Source organism: Astyanax mexicanus, chromosome 10 (assembly GCF_023375975.1).
Source record: "Astyanax mexicanus isolate ESR-SI-001 chromosome 10, AstMex3_surface, whole genome shotgun sequence".
In the NCBI taxonomy this organism is placed as follows: Eukaryota; Metazoa; Chordata; class Actinopteri; order Characiformes; family Acestrorhamphidae; genus Astyanax; species Astyanax mexicanus.
Genome location: NC_064417.1, coordinates 33,267,493 through 33,280,987, shown reverse-complemented (window position 1 = coordinate 33,280,987; position 13,495 = coordinate 33,267,493). Strand labels below are relative to the sequence as shown.

The window sequence follows — 13,495 nt, the reverse complement described above, 5'->3', positions numbered from 1 at the left end:
TGTATAATCATAATCAAATAAACTTATATGATCCAAAATTGGAAAAATATATTAAAACATTTAAATAATAAATGTGTGCCTGTACTGTCCACACCATATCGACAACATTGTACATGTAATTACACTGTTTCATATATATACTAAAATTACTGAATTACTAAAATCTAGCCCACTCTTAGTATTGAACTTTTGTTTTCATAGGAAACTTGATCATTAAGTGATTATTTTTGATTGATTATTTTAATTAATACAAAAGAATGTTTTCTCATGTAAATATGATGCAATATAATCCAGTGTACTGTTACAATACTGCTAGACATTATACAAGCAATAGTAAACTTTTAAAAACTAATAAAACTTTAAAATTCTTCTGAAAGATTATGAAAAAATACAATTATACAATTTTATCTATATTGTCCACTCCTTAATCATTCATTTCAAAATGTTAAATTTCACAAAGAAATTTGACTCATATAGTCAGTGTTACAGACCAGCAGCACTGACCTGGAGCTCGGTACTCCTCTGCCTCCGTGGGCACCATGTCAGGCATGCGGTGAGAGTACAGCGACTGGGTCCCGGCCGGGTGGTCGAAAGCCTTTAGGGTCTCGCTGGAGCTGTAGGATTTCTGGGTAAGTACGGAGGTAGGCGCGTGCCGACGCTCACCGAGCCCCTCCATCCCTCCGTCCTCCTCTCTCTCTCCTCCCGTCCTCCGTTCTCTCCGTGAGCGAGAGAGGGAACAGAACTGCTGCCGCTCCTTCACCTCCATGCCCACCGCATGCTGTTCCTCCGTTCCGCCGTTCTCCCTCCGCTGCTCTGTCCCCTAGATCCGAGAGTTGTGTTTTAATCCCGCTCACTCTGCTGCTCCACGCCTCCTCTGCTTCTCACCAACTTACTCCACCTGCTCCACCGACCGGGCGAGCGAAGGGGGGGGGGACAGCAGCTGAGGAGAGAAGAAGAGAAGAGAGGATGAGGAGGGGTGAAGGAGAACGAGGGAAGAGAGAGGGCAGGAGAAAGTGTGGAGTTGTAAGAATTTCGATTCAGAAGAGCTTCAATACAGGGGTGAGGGAGAGAGAGCGACAGAGCGGGAGAGAGAGAGAGAGAGAGATAAAGAGAGAGAGAGAGAAACTTCAACATACTTCACCGTACCTTACTGTTTTATGTGTTAAGTTGTATTACTTTTTAGGTAGATTACTTTCTATTTACTGTTTATTTACTGTTTTAAAGCATGTTTTAAAGCAAGTAGCAAATGCAGAAATACGGATTAAACCTCATAACACACTTTCCTCTTACCCTCCCCTTTACCTGAACGTAAAGTAATAATTTGCACTCCTGAGTGTCCACACAATCCCTTTTTTTCTGCATGTATAAAACACAAAAAAAAGTTTCAATTTTTTTCTGGAATCACACAAATTTAGCCATTCTAAATAATATATATTTTTTAGGTCCACTAGCTAGGCCTGTCATGATATTTTTTTGCGCATGATATATTATACCAGAAAATGACTGGGATAAGACCATTTAAATGCCACTCACATAATAGCATAACAAAGCATTCATACCCTTTTAAGGACAACACATTTGTAATTAATCATACTTTTTTATTTTACCAAATTGAAAACCTCTGGAATATAATCAAAAGGAAGATGGACGATCAACAAACCAAGCTGAACTGCTTAAATTTTTACAGCAGGAGTGGCATAAAGTTATCCAAAAGCAGTGTGTAAGACTGGTGGAGGAGAACATGCCAAGATGCATGAAAACTGTGATTAAAAACCAGGGTTATTCCACCAAATATTGATTTCTGAACTCTTAACACTTTATGAATATGAACTTGTTTTCTTTGCATTATTTGAGGTCTGAAAGCTCTGCTTCTTTTTTATTATTTCAGCCATTTCTCATTTTCTGCAAATAATAGCTCTAGACAATATTTGTATTTGGAATTTGGGAGAAATAGTTTATAGAATAAAATAACAATGTTCATTTTACTCAAACACATACCTATACATAGCAAAATCAGAGAAACTGATTCAGAAACTGAGGTGGTCTTTCATTTTTTCCAGAGCTGTATATACTTTTTTCTTCACCTACTGCATTCCACACTGTGTGCATGAAGTTCACTGTTATACGTAATATGATTGAGATCATGTCTATATATTGTACAATAAATCAACTATGTAATTAATGTGACAGGCCTTCCAGAAGGGGAACATTGACTTAACAGACACCAGTCTTGACCAGCAGGGGCAGTAGATTTTTGTCTTACCCTTCAATGCACCTTATAAATAAATAATCAGGGAAGCTAAATACTGAGAAGTAGATGATTTATTATTATGATTTGCTTGGTGACTGGATGGTTAAAAGACAAATAAAATACCACCCCGTTTCATCCACCCTGGTACAGCAGGCTACTACTTACCACCCTGATTTTTTATTTTTTTTGCTAGGTGCCTGGAAGGGTACGACCAAAAAAAAAAAAAAATCTGCCACCCCTGCTGGACAAGACTGTTTTACCATGCTAGGTGTTAGCCAATAATCCTTTTTTTCATATGTTACCCTAGGTCTGGTGCACCTTGGTAGTAGAAAAAAAGCAAAAAATAAAATGATTTCAGAAATATTTTTAAACAGTTATTTGGTGTGTTATACATACAAAAGAAAAAAATATATATGTGGAACTGTCCTCTCCTGCCTGACAAATATTGTCTTGTCAGATCCTTAATTTTTATGTTCGTTATCTTTATTTACTTATTAATTTGCAATTTTTTGGCAATATTGTTTTCATCACAATCCTTACAATTAAGCTACTTTGAATTTTGAATCTTAAAAGGGAAATAAACCAAAAAAAGTGTGTGTGAGAGAGAAAGAGAAAGAGAGACAGAAAGAGAGAGAGAGAGATAACGAGTGATGAGAACTGACAGAGGATAAGAGTAGAGAAAAAGACGAGCTGTCTGGCTCTATTGACCCTCTGTCTCTCCGCCAGAGCCAGGCCGATACACTGGGTAGCTGATAATATTGTCCAATATTGACCAGTTTTTGGGCTTATCAATACTAGCCAATCTATCACCAATAATAAGGGCCTGTTCACATGATCACTGGCATTCAATGGCTCTTGTTTTACTGCTGTATAAAAGATGGACGGGGCTTTGGTTCCGGTTGGATGCACTGGTTTTATTACTGTATAAAAGATGAGCAGGGCTGTGGTTCTTGTTGGATGCACTATGTTTTTTTTTTTTATAGCTCTAAAAACGGTAGGTGGGGTTTTGATTCTTGTTGGATGTGCTGTGTTTTTTTTTCTTGTAATCCATGTGCACTAACTCAGAGCGCAGTTCGGATTGGTAAGACCTCAATATTATTTTATCCAATCAGAGAAAAGATTAAAAAAAAGCGAATGCAGTGGAGGCCACAAAAATCTCAGTCCTCTGTGACTTTACTAAGGCATATTAGTTTACTTTATTAACCCTGATTTATTTACTTTATTAATGCAACCATTTTAGCTTGATAATGGCACATTTAAAATGATCATTTTATTGACATATAAGTAATCAGATACTGATATATTTGGAAAGATATTAAAGACTAAGTTTGAAATCACCTCAGCAGTGATTCAGTGATTCAGTAAGATAAATTGTGAGCAGAATGTGAGAAAGAGAAACAGATAAATCGACAGAGAGACAGATAAGATAGAGAGAGTGTGAGAGAGAGAGAGAGAGCACGGCAGTAGCGCTGTTGGGACAACTCCATTAATCCATCCAGTTAATCTCAGCAGGCTCATAAATCCCAGCCTCCCGCACTCACACCTCCACTGAAGCATGAACGCTAACCGCCGCTAATACACCCTGCGTCCCACCACCAGCACACACACACACAGCTGAGGCCTTCAGCTGATAAACAGCAGATCCTGGAGCTCAGTGTGTTTCAATGTCTCAGTCTATTTCTGTTTATAAATAGGGTTAATCTACAGTTACAGTAGATACAGGAATCACCAGTGTAATCTGTTATACTGCTGCGTGTCGCGTCTGCATGCCAAGGAGTGTCTGATTTCAGCACAACAATGCTTCTTTTTCTTCTTCTATTGTTTAAATGGTGACAATAGCCTGATCTTACTTCCTGTAATTTCACACTGCAAACCAACTAGACCAGGATTCAGCTGATCTGGACCAGGACCACTGCTTTTGATCCAGACTAAACAAGGTAGGTGTGAAAGCAGCAGAGTTTATCAGTAGAAGAGATGTTTTATTAGTTAAGGTTGTCTACAGTCTTAGTACACGTAGAATATGTAGAAATATTACATAGTTTAATAGTGTAAATAGTTTAATAAATGATCACAGATTAAATATAATATACTATATTTAATGAACTAACTAAATTAAAAAAAAGATGTACATACAGTAAGTGGATAAATATATGGATGGACAGACGGTCAGACAGATGAACAGACAGACATACAGAAAGACAGACAGGTGGATGGACAGACATACAGACATACAGACAAGACAGAATTCCCATCAGATATGGAGAAAAGTCAACAACAGCAAAAATGTATATGTAATGTATTCAGCGCCTTAAAACGTTAATGTGTGACCTTATGCGATTCATCTAAAATATGTAATGATGTTTTTTATGTATAAATTAGGGGTGTCACGATTTCGATATTTTATGGTCTCGAGCCTCGAAGTCAAAAAGAGCATTGACGATCCCTCCCTCTAAGCTACGCAAGCAGGCACGCTACGCAAATGGTGCAGCACACTGTAGCCGACGCCGCAGACATTGTGACTGCTCAAAGAGCAGCCCTTTCTCCAGAGAATGTGGACATTTTCATCTTCTTAAAGAAAAACTAAAAAAAAGTTGTCATTCTCAGGGACCGAGTCTTATTTTTCATGTTTAATTGTTATAGTAGGATAGAGTTCAGTTTGATAAGGCTCTAATTGTTCTATTATTTTGTACATGACTGTTCCTGTATTTTTTTATCATTTATTTTGTTATGTTGCACATTTCTGTTCTAATAGTGCACACTGCTGCTACCAAAAAAAGACACAAAATGGCATTACATATATATCTTAATTAAGTTATTTAAATTTGACCATTAGTGCTTAATGTGGTGTATTACAGATCACTTGTATCACTTTGCATCACTTATATCAAGCCCACCTTTTGAAATAAGATATTGTAAATTTGATGAATCAAACCAATGACTGACCATAGACTAATCTAAAACTGGCATAGGCCTCTCTGCTGTAAAAAAAAAAAAAGAAAAAGAAAATCGAGAATCAATTCGAGACCCTAAAATCGGAAATAAAATCGAATCGAGGATTTAGAGAATCGTGACACCCCTAGTATGAATCATTTTACCCATTATGGCACCGATATCCTGTCATATTTCAGATATATTAGTGCTATTTAGCAATAATACTTTTATTATTTTTATGATTTTATGATTTATTTTGAAATATAGATTAAACCCTCATAACTAACTCTGACTCTCTCCCCACTCTCTCTCACTCTCTCTATCTCTCAGACACACACACACACACAGAGGCAAATACGGATGTGGTAGTGTTCACATCCTTTCATATAATCATGATTAATCACAACAAATTGTGTGATTAATTAGTTGCACTAAATTGCAATTGCACTAAATGTGTTGCATGAGAGCAACCAGTAGTTTTTATTCAGTAGACAGATTATTGGTGGAATTTCTTTAAGTATTACAAAAAAAACCCGGAAACCACACAGCGGAAATTGTGAGCTGTACCTGACGAACATCGAGAGACACACACACAGCAGCTCCGCTCTGAACACCGTTCTCTTACAGGAGCTCCTCCGAGCAGCACTGCGTTATCCTGAGCTCAGAGCTGGAGGGAACTGGAAGAAACTGGGCTGTTTATTTGCTTTACCAATCCCAGCGTCTTTCTGAGCGGCAGAACAGACGGAGACAGGTGGAAAAAATCTCCCCAGAGCCTCCAGTTTATAGCCTACAGCATCGCAAGGAAGAGGAGGAGAGAGAGGAAGAGGAGGAGAGCGAGAAAGAGGAGGAGAGCGGGGGAGATGAAGGTGGATTGTGCACTGTAAAATGTAACACAGTATCACACCATTCAGCATCAGCACTGAAGTACCACAGATCTATAATTAAAAGCATAATATCCAGATACAGTTTCATCACTGACTTGAATACTGCCACTAATAATAATGAGGACAATAAATGAAATGGTGGAAACACTAAAAGGAGGTAAAGAAATGTGAGATAGTATATTTCTAATAATGCTGCCTCTGTGCAATTTGTAATCAGTAGTGAATTACAGTTCTTTATAGAATCCCCTTAGCGTCATTCCACATGCATCTATGTATGTCTATCTTTCTCCACATATATGTTAATACAGCTCTGGAAATAATTAAGAGATCACTTCAGGTTCTGAATCAATTTCTTTGATGTTGCTATTTATAGGTATATGTTTGAGTAAAATGAACACTGTTGTTTTATTCTATAAACTACGGACAACATTTAATCTAAATTCCCCCCAAAAAATTGCCATTTAGAGCATTTATTTGCAGAAAATGAGAAAAGGCTGAAATAACAAAAAAGATGTAGAGCTTTCAGACATCAAATAATGCAAGTTCATATTCATAAAGTTTTAAGAGTTCAGAAATCAATATTTGGTGAAATAACCCTGTTTTTTAATCTTGGCATGTTCTCCTCCACCAGTCTTACACACTGCTTTTGAATAACATTATGCCACTATGCAAAAATTCAAGCAGTTCAGTTTGGTTTGATGGCTTGTGGTCATCCATCTTCCTCTTGATAATATTCTAGAGGTTTCTTATTTTTTCCAGAGCTGTATATAGATTGACGGTGGTGTATGAGGTGTTAGTGTGTGTTTTGCTGGTATTTGTGGATCAGATGCAGCAGTGCTGCTGGAGTTCTTAAACAGTGTATCAACTCACTGTACTCTTTTAGACACTAATATCTACTGGAGCTGTTCCACCTTGTAGGTAAAGTGAAGTCAGAGACAGAAGCTCTGAATCTGTTGCTGCACAGTTTGTGTTGATCATCCTCTAGTTCTTTATTAGTGATCACAGAACGCTGCTCACAGGACAATGCCCACAGGACACTGCCCACAGGATAATGCCGACAGGAAGATGTCCACGGGACGATAGCCAAGGACACTGACAGTGGACTGTTCACAGGCCATCAATAACTCTGAGGTGTTTAAAAACTCCAGCAGCCCCGCTGTATCTGATCCACTCATACTAACACAACACACACCAACACCACCACCATGCCAATCAGTGTCACTGCATCACTGAGAATATTAGCACACACCACCCAAATAATAACTGTAATAGGAATATGGTGGTCTCTCTTGTGGGGTCCTGAGCATTGCAAAACAAGGTAAAAAAAAAGGATAATAATAATAAAGTATGCAGGAAACTGATATATCACTATACAGTCTGTAAGTATAGAACTACAAAGTGTCCTTTTTGATCAATAGAGCTAAATTAAATGCACAATGAGTGTAGAAACAAGGAGGTGGTCATAATGTAATGCCTGATATCATCTAAAACATATGGACAAAAGTATTGGACGTAGTTTCATCATTTCACTGCTCCACAGCCCAATATTGGAGGAAAATTATACATAACTGCGCTACATATTTCCATCATTTCCGTTAGCATTGTCCCTCTATTGTTACACATCAAAGAACCCCCCCCCCCACAGACACACACCTTCACCCACTTCAGATCAGCAGTAAATGGCAGTGTGTGTCCGTCATGTCCACCTATAGCACAAGCGATTGGGGGGTGTAATTTCCCCGGCTGTCACAAACGCCTCAGTACTTCTGCTATCTCCGTCCTGCAAACGAGAGCAAAACACCGGAGCCACAGCAAGCAGCTCAGGGCCCAATCTGGCACATGATGGACAGTTCCCGCTTCTGTTCTCATCAGACAGCAGGTTCACAATCAGGCGCTTCATCCAGGAGAAACAGCTGCTTTTGTGCAGCAATACATAAACACAACAACAACACCAGCCGAGCGATCAGAGATGTGTACAGCAGACTGAACAGCAGCAACGAGGGGTTAAACTCAGGGATGCTCTCAAATTTACAAACACTCTGGTATCCCTTTCTATAAGGCCTGTATTTATAAGGCATTTTAATGCAGTTATAACTCTCTATAACTTCTATTGACACAAATCTCCAGCATATTATATGGATATTCCGATCAGGTTAATTTGCATCTTGAATCAGATCTGACTCTCTGTTCTGTTACCAGATTTCTGTGAAGCTGCTTTGAATCAGTTCACTTTGAATGAATAAAAAAAAGTGCTATATAAATAAATTTGACTTCATTTGATTTGAGTAGATAAAATCACTTCTTCTATCTTTTGTAACAGTTTATATAATGAGACATTCTGGACTGATTAGAGTAGTTTAGTAGTTACTATTTTATTACAGTTTTAGATTAATTTAAATGATTTTAATATCTTGTAATCCAGCCTCCGACCTGTAAAAAATGCATGAGCAACAAAAAAACCTAACCAAATGACTTTTGTTAATGTAGCGAAAAAGTACAAAGTAGTAATGTGTTAGTTCGTTTCCAATATGTCAACACCAGTACTAAATACCAAAGGTAAGTATTTGAAGTTCATTAATAAGAAATATAAAAGAATACTGTGGGCCAATCAGAAAACTCTAGGATCGTCTACAGAGCTGAAGATGACACCACACCAGATACAACACTGCACCACTTCTCTGCAATTTGGAGGTTAGGGAATTTAATGAAAAGTACTGTTAATACTATATAAATTGTGTCTAAAATGTGATAAAAAGGCTACATTTTATGCTATATTTGCAGTAGTGGATAATGTTAGAAAACTAATTGAATCAAATATCAATCTGATGTATTGATTGTATCGATTTATAGAAACAAAGTATTTAGTTTTTATCATTAGTTTTAGTTTATAAGAAACGATGTGTCAGAAATTAATTATTCGGTGTTGTGTTTAAACCCCACCCAGTAGATTGCAGTATTGTACTCTGTTGTTAGACAGTAGGGCTGTAAATCTTTGGGAATCCCACAATTCGATTCAGAATCGATTCTTGGGGTCACGATTAGTTTTTTTTTCGATTCTTTCAAATCGGTTGGATTTCTTGGATTTCATCCTCCATACTTTAGCGGCACAACAACAAACACCATAACAGACACTACACGCCTCTCTGTAGCCTAATAGGGAGAGGCAGTAAGAGCTAAAACTTTCCCTGTCCTGTTGCTGCTGTCTCGCGACACTCACCTACTGTCACGCGGAGCTTACCTACAGTCAACTCCGCGAGACAGTTAAAAAGCTCCGTACGACAGTAGCTGAGCTCCGGGGTACAGTTAAAAAGCTCCGTACGACAGTAGCTGAGCTCCGGGGTACAGTTAAAAAGCTCCGTGCGACAGTAGCTGAGCTCCGGGGTACAGTTAAAAAGCTCCGTGCGACAGTAGCTGAGCTCCGCGGTACAGTTAAAAAGCTCCACGCAACAGTTAAAAAGCTCTGCGGTACAGTTAAAAAGCTCCGTGCGACAGTAGCTGAGCTCCGCGGTACAGTTAAAAAGCTCCGCGCGACAGTTAAAAAGCTCTGCGGTACAGTTAAAAAGCTCCACGCGACAGTTAAAAAGCTCTGCGGTACAGTTAAAAAGCTCCGTGCGACAGTAGCTGAGCTCCGCGCTACAGTTAAAAAGCTCTGCACAACAATAGCTGAGCTCCACCGGTACAGTTAATTTATTTATTAATTAATTTTTTTTTTTGAAAATGAGAATCAATTCTGAATCGTCCAATGTTAGAAACGCGATTCAAGCTCGAATCAATTTTTTTTATTCTATTACGATGTTTAATTGTTGTAAAATTTGATTTAATTTGATGGTAGTACAGTATCCCAATAGACAGAATCATGATATATCAAATCATTGCGACAAGTTCTTGCCAATATGCAACTCTAATATCAGGCATTTTCTTCCAGTTCTTATTAATGAATTTCCAAAATGAGAGAATTTATTATGAACTCCCTACGAGCGAAAAGCTCCTCAGTGTGACCTCAGCAGGAAATAAACCCTGAGGTTTCTCAATCTTCACTCTCATTATTCTTGGTACAGAAGGACAGAGCGGTTTCACCTTTTTAAGCTGGTTTTAAATGAGGACGTATCAGAGCGAGGAGCGCGGGTATAAATCACGCTAATGTTTGGGAGAGGAAGTGCTCCAGTGGCCACACGGTGCCCAGGTGGGCTGTTGACCCAGGAGGCCGCAGAAAAAAACGGCGACTCGGCAAAAACGATGGTCCAGGGTGCACTGGGGCTGCAGCGGGGGGAACCAGGCGAAGAAATGACGCGCAGCTGCTCAGAGCTTATAATGATCTAACGTCGCCTGTATGACAGCTGGGCACTGGGAATTATACCAACCTGAGACCTGGTACCTGACAGCTCTGTGCCATCCTTTAAATGGGTCCTGGCTTTCATACTGAGGAATCCAGTTCAGGACTAGCTTCTGATGATGGGGCTGGTTGGACAGCATGGTTTAAGCTGGTCTTTGATGGTTAAGGTGGTTAAAAAAGCTGTAGATACTGCCACAAACTGACCATATACTGGTACTATTTACTCCCCCTAGAAGTATCATGTTGGTTAAGCTCAAGTGGGATTGGTCAAGGGTCACTTTGAGACAAAGCTGGTGTTGCATGACCACTAGGGCTGGGTATCACCAGTGATTTAAGGAATCGATTTGATTCTAATACAAAGCATACGCAATATGGACAAATGTACTGGGACACCTACTATAATGTATAATGTATACAATTTCTTCCGAAATGTAGGGAATCAAAAATAGATTATCCCGCCTTTGTTGCCTCTACAGTCCAGAGACGGCTTTCTACTTGATTTCAGAACACTGCTGTGAGGATTTAAATGCAATCAAGGGCACACCAAGAGCATTTGTGAGGTCAAGGTGTTGGATAGATGATCACCACCTCAAAACTAAAAGAGTTCATTAGAATCTGCTAAATCAACTATATTTAAATTCAAATCAATATTTAATTGAATATTGATTAAATTAAGCATTTGGGGTTACAGTTACAGGTTTTGTTCAGAGATTAATGAGATTTTCAGAGACTGTGACGCCAGGAAGAGAGGAGTGACGCGAGCCGAGTTAAAAATACAGACAGGTTTATTAGCAGGAAGGCTAACAAGTACTGCTAACAGAATAACCAGGCAAACAATGATCTCACCGATAACCGAAGACGTAGTCAAAAATACAGTCCAAGTTCGAAACCGAGAAACAGTCCAACCATACAACATATCCAATAAAGGCAAAACAAAAGACATAAACCGCTAATCCGAAAACAGGGTCGTAACAAAAAGGCAAAAACAGTGAACAGGAAAACGCTTAGTATGCAACCTTGCGGTGTTTGTTTACAAACGGATGCCTTAAATACAGGAGCTAGACAAGAATGAACCGGAAGTATTTCAGAACACAGGTGAATCAGAGCGTCGGAGCGTAACGTGATTGGGTGAAGGTGAAAGGTTATTATTGATGTCATAATCAGGGGAATTCTGGGAAATGGAGTCCGGTATTGTGGAAAGAGCACAAGGCTGCGTGACAGTGACCTGCTGTTGTAATTGTACAAGCAATGCTCAACACTTAAAATATTAAACCTTCACTTCTAAGGTGCAACAAAAAAAACTCCTAAACGTGAGACACATCTTGTTTAACTGCTCTAACAGCCTCTAGTAACACTGAGTGAGAGGAAAAAAATTTGGCATGTCTTGAAACTGCTCATAACAGGACACACACACACACACAAAACTTTAAACCAAGAGTGCAGAGTGCAGAGATCTAACAGTGTGGATTCATAGTGTCTTACACCTACAAACCACAGCAACCCATCAAAAGCTCAATTTGAGAAATACATCCGGTAATCATCCAACACCTAACACCTCTTCTCACTAAATGCAATCAAATCCTCATAGCAATGCTCCAATTGCAACCTAGTACAACATCTTCTCTAGACAAAAGGCAACAAAAGCATGATAAACTCTTTTTTATTATGGTTGGGCATCACAGGGCATCTCACAACACAATATCAAAATACTTTGGCTACGATAGCGTGATAGCATGATATCATGATACTGTGATTATGAGATACTCAATATATCGCAAGACAATTCTTTTACGGCATCTGTGTTACTGAAGAGGATAAAACACTCCTAAATACGCAAATACCAGGAATTATGTATTTATTTGTGTCAGTTTCACAGAATTTCACAACCAGTATTCTTCACCACAGGTTTACCCTATTAATGTGCTGTTAATGTTTCAATAAATATATCTATATTTGATGCCACGTATTGATACTACATCGCAAACAAAAACAATATGATTTTGTTTATGAAGTGTACCTAACCATTTACACTATAGACTGTGTATAGCTGGACAGAGCATCGTCTCTCAAAAGTGAAGCCACCACAGGTCCGGCGCCCCCTGCTGTTCGGTTGCAGAAAGCTGTGTAACACCACCTATCTCCATAGGTTTCAATGGCAAAACAGACAACTTTCAATCACGTTTTTTTCAGCTAGTGTAACCTCTGCTTATATTGTCAATTTTTTATATCCCCACATAATTTGTTTTTTAAAACGTTATTCAGCTCTATTTAAAAAGGTGTGGTTATTGTAAAAGGGCTGGGTTACACCTAGGCTGGGTGGGACTAATGACTGTATGGGTGGGACCATAGACTGTGTGAGCTCTGTGGAGGCAGCCCTCAGGGGCAGGTTTATTCAAATGAGTAGGCTGTCTCTCCACAGTCTTTCTCCCTCCTTTGGTCTCTACTGCGCACACTCGGGTATCAGGATCGCCAACATGGTGGAAGATTTTGGCTTCATTTTCATTGAATGAATGGGAACAGCGACACGGCGTCCATCTTTTTTACAGTCTCTGATTTACACTGACTACAATAAAGTGCCCTGGACAATATTATTTCTTGCTGTTTTTTTGCACTATAACAGACTTTTTACAAAAACTGTTTCAAAACTGAATTTCGGCACTTGAGCGAAACATCATGGAAGCTGAATCAGTTGAAGTGCCTCAGAAGCTCATATTTTCCAAAAGGAAATTATAAGTTTGGGGCAAATCCAAGTGTATTTTTCTTTCTCTGAACATAAAAATGTCTTCAATCTGAATTGAATCATGAATGCAGAACAGCATCTACCTGCCGTCCACATGCTACCCACTGCCTGAACCCTGCTGGGGAAAGAACACAACTGCTTATTACTGATAACCAAATTACATCCGCTTTTCAGAGCTGATCCAAAGCAAGCAAATTCACCATTTCAGCCCAACATGAAGGCCTTACTGTTCCTGCATGGTCAGGTTGTCATTTCTGACAGTAACATCAACTAGAACTGCTTTATCTTAGATTTAGCACATCCATTAATGAGATACATCACCATATAAACACAATTATACACTAAAATAAGAGATT

At 38.9% G+C, this 13,495-nt stretch overlaps 1 protein-coding gene across 2 annotated transcripts in view; it reads right to left on the bottom strand.

The window, feature by feature from the left end:
• Positions 1-13,495, bottom strand: part of si:dkey-237h12.3 (teneurin-3) — a 269,612-nt gene that overhangs the window by 218,632 nt on the left and 37,485 nt on the right. For both annotated transcript variants that reach the window (XM_022684019.2, XM_022684021.2), the window contains exon 2: positions 505-940. In XM_022684019.2, coding sequence (XP_022539740.2) covers positions 505-766 — 262 coding nt within the window. In that variant the 5' untranslated portion in view covers positions 767-940. The remainder of the gene's footprint in view (positions 1-504; positions 941-13,495) is intronic.